The following is a 17,876-nucleotide window of genomic DNA, read 5'->3' on the forward strand; positions in this document are numbered from 1 at the left end:
ATGGCGACGATTGAACGCATGGGGGCACTGTTTGACTCATTTAAGAAAAGTCTGACTTTAAATAAAAAAAAAAAGGAAGAAAAATATTATTTTTGAATGGAAATGACCCAGAAGCTAGCTGGAGGCTAATGTGTGAGCTACTCATAGAAATGGGCTCAGACGATAATTAAATAATTTAAAGTCTGGGTGATATTTGTTGCTCTGAGTTGAAATGTCAACTAGTAAAAAAAAAAAAAAGAAAATAGGTGACGCCCCGACACTTGTTGCCCTTCTTCTTGGAGAAGGGGTTCTCTGCAGACCAAAAGTTACGCCTTCCGAATTTGGCTGCAGAGATACCTACTTGTCTTCTTGTCCAAGAAGAAGTCCAGCTGCTGGTTCTTTTGACAGAAGACCACCACCGGCAGCATGGAGGGGCTGGAGCGGTTCGACAGTCCGGGCAAGGGTCGAGGACTCCGCGTCAAGAGAGCTTTTAAAGCCGGGGAGCTGCTGCTGTCCTGCGCGGCCTACGCGTCCGTGCTGTCGGTCAGTGAGCGAGGCAGCTGCTGCGAGCTCTGCTTCACCAGGTAACACCTGACTCAACGTGTCACCATATGAAAAATGCATCCTAAAGATTGTAATGTAACAACACTTACATGTTTAAGCACTGGTTTATGTTTTGCTACACTTGACCACAACATATCTAAATTAATATTTATAGTCAGAAATTAGGTTAAAGGGAGTAGTTTAGATCTTTTTAAAGTGGGGTTCTGTGGTTAAGAGCAGTAAATATCTCACCTGTCGTAGATAGCTCTTTGAACGGCCTCAGTTTGCAGGAGTAAAGTTTAATTCTGACCAAACTGATGAGTTAATGGCTAGTCTGACCTGGGTCAAGACCAAACTACATTTCTGCTATGCCATTCTCGTTGTTTATAGCAATTCATAAGATTGGTATTTTCTAAACCGTTACGTGATCATAAACTGAGCGTCATGTCATTATTTCAGCAGAAACATTTGGATATTATACTGCTGGTAGTTACTGTTTGGCTATCAGCAGCAAACTGGTTGATCCACTATGAGAAGGCGCTATTTATAAGACTGAGCTGAACACAGCACTTCAGACTGACGAAGTCTTTCAGATGAAAGACGAAACGTTTCTTTTTTTGTTTTGTTTTGTGAATGTCCAGAGGACCAGACTTAGCTTTTTTAGATTTTTCTACATGGATAATTGAGCATGCATCAGGATATTGCTACTATTTGCTTTTGCAAATGACCATAAACATCTTTGAAAACAACTGCAATAAACAACAGTGTAGAAGTTGATCAAATTTAAATTTGGTGTGACTTGGAGATAGCAAATATCTCTGAGGTTTTGACTCCTGAACTGTTTCAGCGTGTCGCAGAGACAGCTGGTCCGTGACCACGCCGGCTCTATTAATACCACAGAATGTTTTAAAGCCTATCGGTTACTGCAGGCCACCAGCCACGGCTGTTTCTAGTCCTGGAGTTATCGAGCAGAGCGCTTAGGTGTTTAAACAAACCCTCTGCACAGATACTGTGTTGCATGATCAGATGCACGCAAACAGATGTTCATTAGCTGTGGCGGCCTTTTAATTGGTTCACTCCAAAAGTTTAAATCAGTTGTAGAGGTACATCTGATGGTTTCATTGTGAAGGTTTCATTTAAATCAAGCCAGTGGGTTATAAGATATTATGCTAACAGAGTCTATGCCAAAGTTTTAAGCAAAAATATAGCTAAATGTGCAGTGTTCTGAGTATGTTTGGGGAATGTTGCTCGGCTACTACCAAACCAAACTTTAGCTCATAATATGTCAAAATAGGAAACAAAAGAAACACAACAAATTCATCAAAAAAGAAAAAAAAACATTGAATTAAAAAGGGTGCAGAAAGAAGAAGAAAAGTCTCATAATATCTGCCCCTTATTAAAAAAAATATATAAAATAAACAAACAACAACTCAGGCTTGAACATCTCCAAAGCGAAAACAAAAAACCATCAGGCATCCTTCACATGGTATCATACTTTTCTAACAATTTTAACTTAATCATCTTTTTAAACATATAAATTGTTTTAGAATTTTTTATGGAAATATTGAGGTAATTCCATAATCATATTCCCTGAATTACAACACAACTCTCCTTCAGACTAGTTCTAAATGGAGGTTTTACAAACATTTCCATTCTCTTAAAGTTATAATGACTCTCTTTTTTTAAACAAATTTTAATTGAATATTTGTGGGCATTTTTTATGAGCTATTTATACATGACTTGCAAAGTATTATATTCAACCAAATCATAAAATTTTAACAATTTCAACTGATGAAATAATATGTTTGTTGGGTGACCATAGCACTTCCTACTAATAATTCTTATAGCTCTTTTTTGTAAAATAAAAATAGGGTTTGTAATTGTTTTGCATGCTTTCCCCCAAACTTCAATACAATAGAATAAATATGGAACAATCATTAATCATTTCAAAAACTCTTGTACTTTTTACAGTAATGCAATTGATTTAGCTATTTTTATTAAGTAATTTACATGAGATTTTCATGTCAGCTTCTCATTAATAACGATGCCCAAAAAATGTATTTCATTAACTCTATGAATTTTAACACTGTCAATTTTAAATGGGACTTCAATAATTTTCTATTACTAAATATCATCTAGTTTGTTTTTTCCAAATTTAATGATAACGTCTTAAGTTGGAACCAAGTTTGTATTTTTACGAAATTTGCCTGTATCATCTCTAACATCCGTTCAATATCTTCTCCTGAACAAAATAATGTGGTATCATCTGCAAATAAAACACACTTCAAAAGCCCTGACACATCAACCAGATCATTCATATACAAAATAAACAACTTTGGTCCCAACACAGAGCCTTGAGGGACTCCACATTCATTGACACAAAATTCAGATTTTGCATCGTTTACCTGTACAAACTGTCTCTTATTATTCAAATAACTGGATACCCACTGTAGTGCTAATCCTCTAATGCCATATTTATTCAGTTTTTCAAGGAGAATGTTGTGGTCAATAGTGTCGAAGACCTTTTTTAAATCAACAAAAACACTTAACTATTTTTGATCAACAGCATTTGGTATCTCTTCTATTAGTTCCATGAGAGCCATTGACGTTGAATTATTTGCTCTAAACCCATACTGACTATTATGTAAAATATTATGTTTATCTATAAATCTTTAATTGGGTTTACTCCATAAGTTAATTCGTTTTTTTTTTAAACAAGTTCAAGATCTCTCTTTTCCAAGCATGACCTGGCCAGGTCATCAGCACACGTAATAAACAACCAAAACAAGTAACAATAAAGCATAAAACACAACTACTTCAATGGTTTTTGTGTTTTGTGACTTCTAACAAAAAGAAATAGTTAAAAACAGGCAGGGACAAAGGTCTCACTAAGTCTGTTTCCCTAAATGTTTAATTAAAATCCCGCTGGTGGTTCCTGAGATATTTTGCTAACAGGGAGGCAGAGTTTACTTATTGTTAATGGCAAAGTTTTAAAAGCAGGTCTCATGCGACCTGTTGGCTACTACCACACCAAATCTTAGCTCAAAATCTGTCAAATTCACAGATTGTCTTTGTTTAGCTGTGGCGGCCATCTTGAATGAGGTGAACTTCAAAAGTTAATTAATTGTAGACACAAATTAACACTCACAGAAACAAGGAGGAAAACTCAACGGGCGGGTTAGGGTCTTGGGCGGGGGTGTCTTGGTGTTGATTTAAATTGCACAAGTACAGATGGTGGTTTTGATGTTTTGTGGAGTTTAATGATGTGTTTTTATAGGAAAGAAGGCTTGGCGAGATGTGGGAAGTGCAAGAAAGCTTCTTATTGCAGTAAGAAATGCCAGGTAGGAGTCCTGTCGCCTTTTTTCCACTTCACACATTAAAGTAATAGAAACTATAAGTTTAAAGTCTAAATGCTCCAGCGGTTCTGTTCAGTGGGTCAAATATCCTCTCAGTTCATAATGTTTAGTCAATAACGTGAAGCTATGACTGACCTGTTTGTAGCGTTAGTGATAAATTTACCTCTGATACCTCCTGCGCTGCAGTGTCATCCCTAACCAGTCAAATCAGAGCAAAGGTGTTTTTTTTTGTAAGAATACAGGAATATAGAAATTCATCATTGATGCTAAAATGTTGCTCCTGATCCAAAATAAAGTGACTCAGTCAGATCAAGTCATCTTCAGACTACACCTGTTACTTGTGTTGCTCTGTAGTTTCATGTTGAAGACGTGCATAAAAGGCTACGGTAATACAAAGTGTGTTTTGTAAAGTCCGCAAACTCAAATTAAATCGTAAAGGAAATGGACAGTTTGAAGACTGGTGGAGTAAAAGGATATGTTTTTTATTTCCTTCAGTTTTTAACATTATTTAAATAAAAAAGCTGTGGAATAAAGCTAAAAAAACCCCGCACATTTCTGTTGACCTTTAAGTAAGAATGTTTTATTCTGTAATGATGTGTGAAGAAAGCAGACTGGGCCATGCACAAGCTGGAGTGTTCGGCCATGACTGCGTTTGGAGAGAACTGGTGTCCGTCGGAGACGACTCGCCTGGTGGCTCGGATCCTCGCAACCAAGGTTGGACATGAATAAAAAGGCAACAAATCTAAGGTTTTTTAAGCACTTGTGGTCGTTCAGGAAGATATATATATTTTTTATGTGCCTGCTCCTTGCAGAAACTGCAGACAGAGCCCTGCGCTTCAGAGAAAATGATGCTCATAGGAGAGCTGCAGTCACGTGAGTATTTGTAATGATTGTTTTCTGACTTGTGCACCCGCCATGTGTCATCAGCAACTTTAGTGTCTCTTTAAACTTTTTTAAACGTTTCTCATCCTGCAATTTTCAAGCTATTTCAACAAATCTTAAATCAAAACATTCAGCTCTTTCAGGACAATCTTGGTGTTGTTGCATCTTTAGCTTTTTGAAATATTTAGCCTTTTCTGACACTTTTTCTCGTACATAATGAATTGAGCTCATGTTACATTCTTCAAATCTTTAGATCTGTTTATAACCTTTAACTGCTCCTTTCACATTTTGTTCTGGTTCGGCTTCTTTCAGCTTCCTTGTGCAGATTTAAACTTTTTTGAGCTAATTTCAGCTGGGATTTTTTTCAGCTGTTTTGTGCTCCTTTCAGATTCTTTCTGCTACCAACAATATTTTTCTGTTTCTTCTAATTTCTTTCTGCTCATTTCAGCTTGTTATGCTCATTCCAGCTTATTACTGCAAGTTTCAGCTTTTTCTGCTATTTATGCTACTATTTAGCTGTTTTTATGCTAAATTTAATTTTTTTCAGCCAATTCTAAAATGTTTGCACTCATTTCAACCATTTGCAGCCTAATTCAGCAAAAATGTGCTCTCCACTTCCTTCTGGAAATTTAAGCTTCTTTCTGCTTTTTAGCTACTTTTCAGCTGTTTTTTTTTTTTTTTTTTTTGCTAATTTCAGCTTTTTTTCCAGATAATTTCCACTTTTTTGTTTTTATTTCTGCTTCTTTCAGCCTAGTTGAGGAAACATGTTCTTTCTGCTTTCTTCTGATAATTTAAGCTTGTTCTACATTTTCAGCTAGCTTTGTAGCATTTTTTTTAGCTAATTTAAGCTGTTTTCAGATAAGCTCAAGTTTTTCCACAGTAATTTCTTCTACTTTGAGCTAGTTAACTTCTTTCTGCTAACTTCAGCTTGTTATCTAACAAGGTAGGTCATCTGGATGGGTTCTTCTTCAACAAAAGAGAATCTGTTCAGATAACCTGACTTAACCTTGTTTGATTTTTCAACCTGGATTATTGAGCATACATCAGGACATTCAGTTTATGCTTCTTTCAGCATATTTCTGAAAGTTTCAGCTTTTTCTGTTTTTTTTTTTTTGGCTACTATTTAGATGTTGTATGCTTATTTTAGTATTTTTAGCTAAATCCACATTTTTAACTAATTTTAGCTCGTTCCACTTCTTTCTGGTAGTTTAAGCTTCTTTCTGCCTTTTCAGCTAATTTTCAGCTATGTTTTGCTAATTTGAACTATTTTTAGCTAATTTCCTAATTTTGTGCTAATTTCTGTTTATAAACTTAATTCAGCACATATGTGTTCTTTCTGGTTTCCTCTAATAATGTAAGCTTGTTCTACGTTTTTAGCTAGCTTTTTAGCTTCTTTTTTTTTAGCTAATTTAAGCTGTTTTCAGATAAGCTCAAGTTTTTCCACAGTAATTTCTTCTACTTTGAGCCTAGTTAACTTTCTGCTAACTTCAGCTTGTTATCTAACAAGGTAATTCATCCGGCCAGATTCTTCTTCAACAAAAAATAATCCGTCCAGATGACCCAATTTAACCTTGTTTGATTTTTCTACCTGGATTATTGAGTATGCATCAGGACATTCAGCTTGCTATGCTCCTTTCAGCATATTTCTGCAAGTTTCAGCATTTTCTGCCTTTTCAGCTACTATTTAGCTGTTTTATGCTAATTCTAGTATTTTCAACTTTTAGCTCATTTTAGCTCATTCCACTTCTTTCTGGTAGTTTAAGCTTCTTTCCGCATTTTCAGCTACTTTTCAGCGATGTTTTGCTAATTTCAGCTATTTTTAGCTAATTTCTTAATTGTTGTGCTAACTTCTGCTTATTTAAACCTAATTCAGCACATATGTGTTCTTTCTGCTTTCTTCTGCTAATTTGGGCTTGTTCTTCCATTTCAGCTACATTTCAGCATGTATATTTTAGCTAATTTTAGCTGTTTTTCAGCAGCATTCACTCTGCATTTTCACAGGAAATGCAATTTCTCTAGTTTATTTTGAACTTTGCACGCCAAAGTGAAACAAGAAGTGACATCAAAGGGGAACGCTTTAAAAACAGGAACTTCCTGGTTTTTGTTTGTTGAAACAATATTATTTGAACTCTTGACTTCTTTGTCTCTCTCTTTGATAGTGACTCAAAATTATCTAAAGAAACATCAGACTCTTCTCTACTGTCCGTGTCAGCCATTGTTACGATGTTCAGTTTACATGCAGGCGTTCCTCTTTGACATCACTTCCTGTTACTGCTTATGCGAATATCTCAACAACCATTCAACTCAGCGGTGTTATTGTTTTGTTTTTTTCTCAATTCATTATTAATGTTTTCTTTCCAAAAATACATCCATATTCATTAGAAACATTTGTATTGTAGAATGTATGTAGAAATGTATTTTATAAACTCTGCACATTATTGTCATTTTGGCATTGTGCTTTAAAAAAAAAACTGTTTCGGATTTATCAAGATAAACAACAAAATTGGTATAAAAACTAGTCTTAAAAGAAAAACTTTCACAGTAAAATCACATCCGTCTCTGCCCGTCAGACCTGGAGGACGAAGATAACGAGAAAATAGAGCGGACCGAGGCAGATATTGCTGGCCTTTACCGTTTCTACTCCAAACATCTGGAGATGCCCGACCACAAAGACCTGCTCCGACTCTTCTCCCAGGTGCACGCATGGAGATTTGACCTTTTTTCCTTTATTTTGTCAGCTTAGATGGGGAATCTGCATCTTTCAACTTCCTCTTTTTGTGCTTCATTTAACAGGTTGCCTGTAATGGTTTCACTGTAGAGGATGATGAACTGTCCCAAATGGGTGCCTCAATCTATCCCGAGTAAGACCGAATCCTCACCTTTTTTTATTGAGCTGCACCTTGTCATGCAAGTTTTAATACAGTGGTGCTTGAAAGTTTGTGAGCCCTTTATAATTTTCTATATTTCTGCATAAATATGACTTAAAACATCATCAGGTTTTCACACAAGTCCTAAAAGTAGATCAAGAGAACGCAGTTAAACAAATGAGACAAAAATATTATACTTTGTCATTTATTTATTGAGTAACATGTTCCAATATTACATATTTGTGAGTGGTAAAAGTACGTGAACCTTTGCTTTCAGTACCTGGTGTGACCCCCCTGTGCAGCAATAACTCAACTTAACGTTTCCAGTAACTGTTGATCAGTCCTGAACACCAGCTTAGAGGAATTTTATCCATTCCTCTGTACAGAACAGCTTCAACTCTGGATGTTGGTGGGTTTCCTCACATTAACTGCTGCTTCAGGTCCTTCCACAACATCTGGATTGGATTAAGGTCAGGACTTTGACTTGGCCATTCCAAAACATGAACTTTATTCTTCTTGAACCATTCTTTGGTAGAACCACGTGTGTGTTTAGAGTCATCGTCTTGCAGCATGACCCACCTTCTCTTGAGATTCAGTTCATGGACAGATGTTCTGACATTTTCCTCTATAATTCTCTGATATAATTCAGAATTCATTGTTCCATCAATGATTGCAATCCGTCCTGGCCCAGATGCAGCAAAACAGACCCAAACCATGATACTACCACCACCATGTTTCACAGATGGGATAGGGTTTGTATGCAGGAATGCAGAGTTTACCTTTCTCCAAACAGAACACTTTTCATTTAATCCAAAAAGTTCTATTTTAGTCTCATCCATCCACAAAACATTCTTCCAACAGTCTTCTGGTTTGTCCACATGATCGTTATCAAACTGCAGACGAGCAGCAATGTTCTTGTTGGAGAGCAGTGGCTCCTCCTTCACCCCTGCCATGACCCATTGTTCAGTGTTCTCCTCATGGTGGACTCATGAACATCAACATCAGTCAATGTGAGAGTGAACTTCAGTTGTTTGAAGTTACTCTAGGCTCCTTTGTGACCTCGCAGACTATTCCACACCTTGCTCTTGGAGTGATCTTTGTTGGTCCACCACTCCCGGGGAGAGTACCAATGGTCTTCCTCCATTTGTACACAATCTGTCTGACTGTGGATTGGTGGAGTCCAAACTCTTTACAGATGGTTTTGTAACTTTTTCCAGTTTGATGAGCATCAACAACTCTTTTTCTGAGCTCCTCAGAAATCTCCTTTGTTCCTGCCATGATCCACTTCCACAAGCATGTTGTGAAGAACACACTGTGATAGATCCCTGTTCTTTAAATCAAACAAGGTGTCCACTCACACCTGCTCATCATTCCATTGATTGAAAACACCTGACTCTAATTTCACCTTCAAATTAACTGTTAATCCCAAAGGGTCACGTACTTTTACCACTCACAAATATGTAATATTGGATCATTTTCCTCAATAAATAAATGACCAAGTATAATATTTTTGTCTCATTTGTTTAACTGGGTTCTCTTGATCTACTTTTAGGACTTGTGTGAAAACCTGATGATGTTTTCAGTCATATTTATGCAGAAATATAGAAAATTATAAAGACTTCACAAACTTTCAAGCACCACTGTAAATTTCAGAGATTCTCACGACGTCTCTGAGTGCATCAATTAGCACCTGAAGTGTCCTCGCTGTGAGCCATGCGAGGTTTGCCCTGGTCTGTATCAAGGAGTCAAAGCAGAGAGAGTATTTTTACTCTAATATCCTTCTCCCTCCGTCTGTCTCTCCCCTCAGCGTGGCGCTAATAAATCACAGCTGCCTCCCCAGCGTTATCGTCACGTATAACGGAACGTCAGCCGAGGTCCGGGCGGTGCAGGACATGAAACCAGGAGATGAAGTGAGGAGAAGAGACAGCTGCTGTTGGGGGGTGGGGTGGGGGATCTGGTTCCTCGTTTTGGTTTTTTTAGCGTTGAGAGGAGGGTTGAGCTCTCTGCATAAACACTACACCATTTAATCCAGTTTCATGCTGTCATTTCACAGTCTGTCTAAAAATAAAAACGCTCCAGATCAGTTCAGTATCTTATTATATGTTCTATTATTTATTTATCTATGTATATTATCTATTATACAAATTATTATATTATTATTATTATTATTATACAAATACCATAATGGGTCGGTTTGTGAACTCTGATTTGAAAATTGTGAAGATGGATGAAAAGTTCATCTTCAGATCGACTTTTTCTAATTTCACGTCATTTTCCAGTAGCATAGCTAAACTCTTGACCCTCCTGACTCTGCAAAATTATTACCCACCACCAAAAGGAAAAAGACTAGCAATATTGTTTTTGCCAGTGTCTGTCTGTTAGCAAAATATCTCATGAACTGCTGGACGGATTTTAATGAAACTCTCAGAATGTAATCATTAGAGTTACATTTCCAAATCACTGACGTTTGGGTTCAACTTAACTCAAGATGGCTGCCCCAGCTAATCAACCTTAGCTAACAAAGAAAATGTTTAAAATTCTGTCAGTTTTACAAATAGTGATCCAGAAAGTGTTGTGGTAGTTGGTGAGAGTCATTCCAAACATAAACTCCCAAGTGCTTAGCTCACATATCACATAACACGAACTTTATTTAAAAGGTTTCACCACAACAAATATACAGCAACTTCATTATTACTCAACACAAACTTGGATAAAAGTATCAAGGTGCATTCTTTTCTGTATTTCTAGATGAATAATGAGCTTTTCTGCTCATTTGATTGTGTGAATGTTTATGAAGCCACAATTCTCATCCTGCAGTTTTCAAGCTATTTCAACAAATCATAAACCAAAACGTTCAGCTCTTTAAGGACAATCCTGCTGCGACTTTTGGTTTTGGTGCAACTTTAGCTTTTTGAAATATTTAGCCTTTTCTGCCATTTTTGTCATAGAAAATGAATTGAGTTCATTTTACATCCTTCAAAACTTTAGATCTGTTTACAACCTTTTACTGCTCCTCTCACATTTTGTTCTGGTTCAGCTTCTTTGTCCAAAATTAAACTTTTTTCCAGCTGTTTTTCAGGTTCTTTCTACTAACTACAACATTTTTGTGCTTCTTCTAACTTCTTTCTGCTAATTTCACCTTCTTATGCTCCTTTCTGCTTATTTCTGCAAGTTTCAGCTTTTTATGCTATTTCAGCAACTATTTAGCTGTTTTATGCCAATTTAAGCTTTTTCAGCTAATTCCACTTTTTGCACTCCGTTAAACTTTTTCAGCCTAATTCAGCAAAAATGTGCTCTCTCCACTTCCTTCTTGTAATTTCAGCTTCTTTCTGCATTTTTAGCTACTTTTCAGCTGTTCTTTTGCTAATTTCAGCTTTTTTCAGATAATTTCCACTTTTTTGTGCTAATTTCTGTTTCTGTCAGCCTAATTGGGCAAAATGTTCTTTCTGCTTTCTTCTGCTAATTTAAGCTTGTTTTACCTTTTCATAACTACATTTTTAGAATCCTTTTTTAGCTAATTTAAGCTGTTTTCAGATAAATTCAAGTTTTTCTTGGTAATTCTTGCTACTTTCAGCCTAATTAACTTATTTCTGCTATTTTTAGCTTATTATGCTCCTTTCAGCTTTTTTCTGCTATTTTCAGCTTTTTCTCCTGTTTCTGCTACTGTTTTATGCAAATTTTAGCTTTTTCAGCTAATTCCAAATTTTTTTAGCTCATTTCAGCTCTTTCCACTTCCTTGTCATAGGCTAAGCTTTGTCTGCCTTTTCAGCTAATTTCTAGCTGTTTTTTTTTTGTTGATGTTGCTAATTTTAGCTTTTTTTGGCTGATTTCCTAATTTCTGCTTGTTTAAACCTAATTCAGCAAATATGTGTTCTTTCTGTTTTATTCTGCTAACTGAGGTTTGCTATTTCATTTCAGCCTGTTTGTAGCTAATTTCACACTGCATTTTCGCAGGAATTGCAAATTCTCTAGCTATTATTATTTTAATTTTATTAAAGGTTTTATTGTTCTTTCCAGGTGCTCATCAGCTACATAGACCTGCTTTATCCAACGGACGATCGTAACACCAGGCTGAGAGAGTCCTATTACTTCACCTGCGACTGTCACGAGTGCAGAACCAAGTCCAAAGTACGTCCAAAATGAGAATGGAAGACTTCCTTTAGCAGACTTTAAAAAAAAAAAAAACTTTTCCATCTCTAGGACAAATTAAAGCTGAAGGTTCGTAACCGGAGCGAACCCGTCGAGCCGCAGGTCATCAGCAACATGGTGCGCTACGCCAGGAATAAAATCAGAGAGTTCCGGGCCCTGAAGAATGTGAAAAATATCCTTTGGTGCTGAATTATCAGAAAAAAAATCAAATATTCAAATAAAAGTTCAGTGTTTGTTTAGGTGGCGTTTTTTAGGCATCAGTAGTTTGTGTGGAAAACCTTTGGCTGAGTGTTTACCTGATGCAGCCTTGACTCAGCAGCACCTCCCAGTGAGTTGCTGGACATGTGTGAGCAGAGTCTGGATGAAATGGGAGCCGTCTTTGATGACTCCAACATCTACATGCTCCACATGATGTACCAGGCCATGGGGGTTTGTATTTACACGCAGGATGCTGATGGAGCCATCAGATACGGACAGAAGATCCTGAAACCATACAGGTACCGAGACTCTTCTTTTGTTTGAAATGTTATTGTTTCTGCAGCCATTTTAACGAAATACTTCGAATACTTTAAAACTTTACAGACACAAAGGTTTGTTATTGATGCAACAAGTACTGGTTTGATTTATTTTGCTCGAGCAATGCTAACATTTACTGAATACATAAATACTTTTCTCTGCTTGTTTCGACCGATGTTAGGGAGCCTGAATCTGACAAAAAATACCTTAAATAGTTACTTCACATCTTTTGAAGTGGGCTTCTGTGGATATGAACAGTTAATATCTTACCTGTTTTGGATGAATATTTGAACCTTTGAACAATCTAGAGAAATTGTTTAATTCTGACTGGATCGACGAGCTAACAGCTAGTTCAAGCCATTAGCTCTTCAATTTGGTCAGAATTCAACAATTTCACCAAACTGAGGCTGTTGAAAGATCTATATGAAACAGGTAAGATAATAATTGTTCTTATCTTCACAGAATCCCACTTCAAGATTCCCAAACTCTCAAATTAAAATGTTTCCAACCCCAAAGCTCAGTTTTGTCTAATACGCAAATCTAAGATGCCCTTTTTTATGATTATATTATTATTATTATTATTATTGTTGTATTATTTTAATCATTATTTGTATTTGTGGCCTGTCAAAAGACAGATGTATTATGTCTCCTATGGTGGCCACAAACTAGCTGCAAACACATGATGCAAACTCCAGAGCAAAAAAACAAATGCAAAGGAAAAATGCTGCAAATACAAAAAAAACACTAAAACAGCTGCAAGTAAGAAATGCTGCAAACTCACTCCATAAAAACAAAAATGCACCAGACCAGGAGGGGGACTGAATTCCAAGTCCTCTGGGAACAGACCCCCTTAAATATATTCTAGCTGAGCCACTGGCCAAAAAGTGGCTTATTTTAGGAGTTTAATGCACACTTAGTACTTAAAGCTACAACTTATTTTATTTCAAAGAGAAATGTTTTCTGGTTATTTTAAGCCTGGTTGTACTAAAACTGGAGCGCCGGGGCTGAAATTGTCTTGAGAAGGATGGTACCCCCAATAATAAATGTCAAATCCTTAATATCTCTGTTTTGACTATGCCAAGACTATCTGAAAAACATAGTTTCTGTCCTAATGTGTCCTTAGTATATTGGTATTAAGGCAGTTTATGTTTACTTCATGAAGATTAGTGAACTTGGTTGAAAATATGTAAAAATATAGTTTTAAAAACTAGCCTGTTTTGTAAATTGCTACAAACCTTTAATACTTATCCAAACACTAATATCAGAGATATCGCTGCATATACAATAAAATTATTGGGAGTACTTCTACTTCACATTTGTAAGTCTTAGAAATGAACCAAATCATCTTAGCTGGACTTGATGCTTGTTTTGCTGAACTTAACCCATAATTAGGATTTCATTTTGTGACAAAATTATCTGCTTTCTTTTTCATGTTTATCTTAATATAATGTATCTGGTTTTCCTATGAAATTGCAAATGACATGATTTAAAGCCATTGTCTTGCCAATGTTTAATTTTCTTTTACTTTACCTTTAACAGTACTTTTACATTACCAAAACCTCTCTTTAGTTGACAGATTTTAAAAACCATGCCTATTATGAAAGTAGTATGACTTTACACGGTGACCACTCTGCTATAATGTCTTTAAGGGGGTCTGGTCCCAGAGGACTTGGTGTTTGAGTCCCCCTGCTGGTCTGGTGCACTTCGGTTTGCAGCGTTTCTTACTTGCAGTTGTTTTGGTGTCGTTTAGTGTTTTGGTATTTGCAGCATTTTTCCTTTGCATTCGTTTTTTGTTTTAAGTTTCTTCTATTTTCTGTGATTGCAGAATTGTTTCTTTTGTAGCATTTTTCTGTTGCGTTTGCATCGTTCACGTGTTTGCAGCTTGTTTGCACCTGTCGGCCTCCGTAGTCTCCATTCATCCATTATGCACTTATCTCTTCATGCCAACAATTTAATGAAACTTCATGCACATGCATGTAAGCATCATCACTAGGTGCGAGTGTTGCACAGACTTTTCGTCACTCCGGCTTCAAGGTCACAAATCAAGATCAAACGTTTTTGTTTTTGCTAGTTGGGGCCATAACTTCTGATCTGTTCAAGATAACTGAACAAAAAAACAGATTGTTGCTGGATAATAGTTTGTCGACATGCTTATGTACCATAGTCTTGTTATAAACTGTAGCACCTTAATATTTGGGATCTTTTGTCACATAAACTTAACTTTAACAGAAAAAGAATAAAATACTGACCAGATGTTCATTCATTATTCCACACAACTGTTTGCCTCTTGACTTACTGAGTGAAGTGTGGTCACGTTTCGTGTCTTGCGCAGTATACTGTACCCACCGTACTCCCTGAACGTCTCCTCCATGTACCTGAAGATGGGCAGGATCTACAGGGGGGTGGAGAGGCACTCGGAGGCCGTCAGTGCCTTCAAGAAGGTCGGCTTTACCAATCACATACAGACATAACAATGCTTTAAAAGTTATTAAAATGTTGTTTTCTACGAACAGGCTTTGGCTATAATGGAGGTGGCTCATGGGAAGGATCACCCCTACGTTAAAGACGTGCGCAGAGAGATGGGACAAAAGTGAAAAACGTCCGCGCAGCTGCTCTCGATGGGACTCTTGATGTTTTACAGAACTGTGAGCATTTCCCTCCTGTTTTTATCACTTAAGTAGGTTACCACTCGTTATCTTCAAGTGGTGATTTTGTCTTCTTGTAATAGTAATTTATTGAAACTTTCACCAATTAAATGATTTTGAAGACATAAGTCTTAAAGAAAATAAGGCTTTATTTGCATAATGAGCAAGTATAACAGTTTCATGTGTCTGAGGAAGGAAAACAAATCTTAATGCACTCGGAATGCATTTACAAAACTTCTGTACACGTTAAACTGAAGAGTTTATGAAAGTTTTAATCAAGACGAGAATAGAAAATTAAATATAAAACCAACAGCCGAATGCTATGTGATGAAAATACTGACAAAGAGTGCAACAAAAAAAGTAGCTGTATGTCCAAATACTATAAAGCTTATACTGATTTGAGTACATACACTGTAATATATACATAGAAATGTTAAAAAAAACATGCATAGTTTATTATGTTTCGATAGGAAACCAAGTCAAGAAAAAAACACTCTCATATGTTTAGTATTTACAAGTCCTAATAGTTTTTTTAAACTTGCTAAAGTTGAAAAGTAGATCAGGACATAAGTTCATTATTTTTTCAAATTAAAGTTTAAATTATTTTATTTAAAATGGCAATTTTGTCACTTGTGTCTTTCAAAATAATAAAACTGCATTTGTTTTTGTTTTTTTAAGATGAAACGTTGGATTTGTTCTTATAATAATTAACAGATAAAGCCGAGGTACCAGAGCAACAAGATCAGAACAAAACGCTTCTTTCTGTCATCATCTCAGTAAGGCGAAGAATACATTATTTATATACACACACAGTATTATTTGTATAATCATAAATTATCTCCAATTTGGACACTTTAAAGTTTTGACACGCATTGAGGTCACAAATGTTTGAGAACGAGGGGTTTTAAATGTTCTGACATAGCCAATCATTTCATTAGAACATACAAGTTTACAGAAATAAAACAGGATCAACATTACGACGGTTTCAGATTACTGTGCTCTCCAACATCAAGTTGACCACAGACTTTATGAAAATAAATAAAAGCATCAGTTACGTCGCTGCTACTCGGTGATTAGGTAGAATCCTACAGTATGGCACACTCAGAATGAGGATGTGGAGTGTAGGACACTGCTGCCCCCTACTGTTCACGCTGCGTAACGTCTAATACTGACCAAAAAAACCAGAAGCACTCTCGGGATGTTCATGAAGAAATTAAGAATGCACGCTCACGCCTGCAGCCAAGACAAATTGCTCGTTTGCCTGGCCTACATGGAGGCAACGCATTAACGTGTATGTTTAAAAAGACCAAGGAGATAAAGAGCTAATTCTGAATGCTCTGGTAAAAAGAAACGTTAAGTTTCTACAAAAGCCGATTTTCTCCCTTGAGGTCAATTTAAAAAAAAAAAAAAAAAAAACAGACCAGTAGAAAGCTCACACAGATCTCTCTTCTGTCCACCAGCTACAATTTGTAACTTGAAGTACCGCCGTCATCGTCTAGTAGCATTATTCCACATCCTGTTAAGGTTGAGGTCGGCAGCTCCGGCTCAAATGAGGCGGGAGTTCTTGAGGAACTGGATGAGGACCTGGTAGACGAACTTGTACTGGGAGATGGTCTGCACCATCAGCATCCTCTGCTGCCTCAGCTCTGATAACATGGTGGGAACTTCCACTGGCTGAAAGAAGAGACGATATATTAATTTTTCATTTAAAAGGTGACTCATCTTGTAGAGTAAATGGTCTCTGGGGCATCTTCGCACCTCATTGTGCTCCAGGCAGCTGATCATGAGCTCAGTCAGGATTACCACCCCGGTACGACCCACACCCGCGCTACAATGCACCACCACCGGCGGGTTCAGGCTCTTTGAGGTATCCAGCATGGAGTTGGTGTGTCTCCTCACAGACTGGATTTCTTCCAAGTAGGCTGCAGGGAAAGACACAGAGCAAAGAGTGAGCTCCTCTCTGCAGGTGTTTGCTTCTTTCCAGTGGTTCCCAACCTCGATCCTTGAGGAACACCATCCTGCATGTTTTAGCTGTTTCCCAGCTTTGACACACCTGATTTGAATGAATGGGTGATTAACAGGCTTCTGCAAAACTCTGATGAAGTCATTCAATCACTGAATCATGTTTGGTGGAGGGAATGGCGCTCCTCAAGGACCAGGGTTGGGAACCACTGCTTTAGACAACAAACCGTAAAAGTCCTGTGATCATCACCAACTACGGATGACCACAAAAATAAAAAAAAATAAAAAAATCTCACTCACAGAGAAATCCAGGAACATATTCAGGACAGCCCTGCTCAGGCCAGTCAGTGTACTGCAGGTGCCAAACCGTCCTCTCTTGGCCAGAGAGCAGGTGTTTGACCTTCAACCCCGTGGTGGCGTAGCAGTTGTACTCTGTGCGAAACTTGGTGGTGACCTTGAACTTGCCGTGGGTGGCCGAGTTGTGTTTGGAGCCCAGTTTGGGCCAGTAGCGGTGACTCTTGGACCTGCCGCCCTCCTGGATTAGAGGTTGATACGACCAGAATGAGCGATGGTAGGAAATGGCAGACTGAACGCAATTCATGTACATAGACACGTTTGTTTGTACCTCCTCTGCTGTAACCATGGCGATGACGTTGACCCCCTGCTCCCAGATCATCTGCCAGAAGTCGGCAGAGGTGTTGGCTAGTGGGCCTTGAGCAGCGATGTAATGCCACTCCTCCCCTCTGATCATAACCTGGAGAAACCAACACATGCACCTAATTATTGGAAACCACACGAGTCACAGTGCAAACAGCTGCACAAAAACATTTCAATTCAATTCAATTCAAAATTCAAAAATACTTTATTAATCCCAAAGGGAAATTATTTTGTTGTTATAACTCGTTATCCTCATTTCATTAAGAGATGTTATAGATACTGATGGCTGTAGACAGGAAGGATCTCTTGTAAAGGTCCAT

General features: G+C 37.3%; 2 protein-coding genes across 2 annotated transcripts in view; one reads left to right on the forward strand and one right to left on the reverse strand.

Annotated features, from left to right (window-relative positions):
• The first annotated feature begins 301 nt into the window (after positions 1-301).
• The window catches only part of smyd2b (SET and MYND domain containing 2b), a 32,646-nt gene continuing 15,071 nt past the window's right edge, over positions 302-17,876 (forward strand). Inside the window, exons 1-12 of the mRNA XM_037685860.1 lie at positions 302-563; positions 3,800-3,863; positions 4,482-4,592; positions 4,691-4,751; positions 7,331-7,455; positions 7,554-7,621; positions 9,435-9,537; positions 11,645-11,755; positions 11,828-11,948; positions 12,099-12,273; positions 14,625-14,733; positions 14,806-14,937. Coding sequence (XP_037541788.1) covers positions 406-563; positions 3,800-3,863; positions 4,482-4,592; positions 4,691-4,751; positions 7,331-7,455; positions 7,554-7,621; positions 9,435-9,537; positions 11,645-11,755; positions 11,828-11,948; positions 12,099-12,273; positions 14,625-14,733; positions 14,806-14,886 — 1,287 coding nt within the window. The 5' untranslated portion in view covers positions 302-405 and the 3' untranslated portion in view covers positions 14,887-14,937. The remainder of the gene's footprint in view (positions 564-3,799; positions 3,864-4,481; positions 4,593-4,690; positions 4,752-7,330; positions 7,456-7,553; positions 7,622-9,434; positions 9,538-11,644; positions 11,756-11,827; positions 11,949-12,098; positions 12,274-14,624; positions 14,734-14,805; positions 14,938-17,876) is intronic.
• Positions 15,567-17,876, reverse strand: part of LOC119418546 (tyrosine-protein phosphatase non-receptor type 14) — a 30,292-nt gene continuing 27,982 nt past the window's right edge. Inside the window, exons 16-19 of the mRNA XM_037685859.1 lie at positions 17,525-17,653; positions 17,200-17,434; positions 16,696-16,859; positions 15,567-16,611 (exon numbers count right to left, since the gene is read on the reverse strand). Coding sequence (XP_037541787.1) covers positions 16,483-16,611; positions 16,696-16,859; positions 17,200-17,434; positions 17,525-17,653 — 657 coding nt within the window. The 3' untranslated portion in view covers positions 15,567-16,482. The remainder of the gene's footprint in view (positions 16,612-16,695; positions 16,860-17,199; positions 17,435-17,524; positions 17,654-17,876) is intronic.

This window comes from Nematolebias whitei, chromosome 12 (assembly GCF_014905685.2).
Source record: "Nematolebias whitei isolate Nwh7 chromosome 12, NemWhi1, whole genome shotgun sequence".
In the NCBI taxonomy this organism is placed as follows: domain Eukaryota; kingdom Metazoa; phylum Chordata; class Actinopteri; order Cyprinodontiformes; family Rivulidae; genus Nematolebias; species Nematolebias whitei.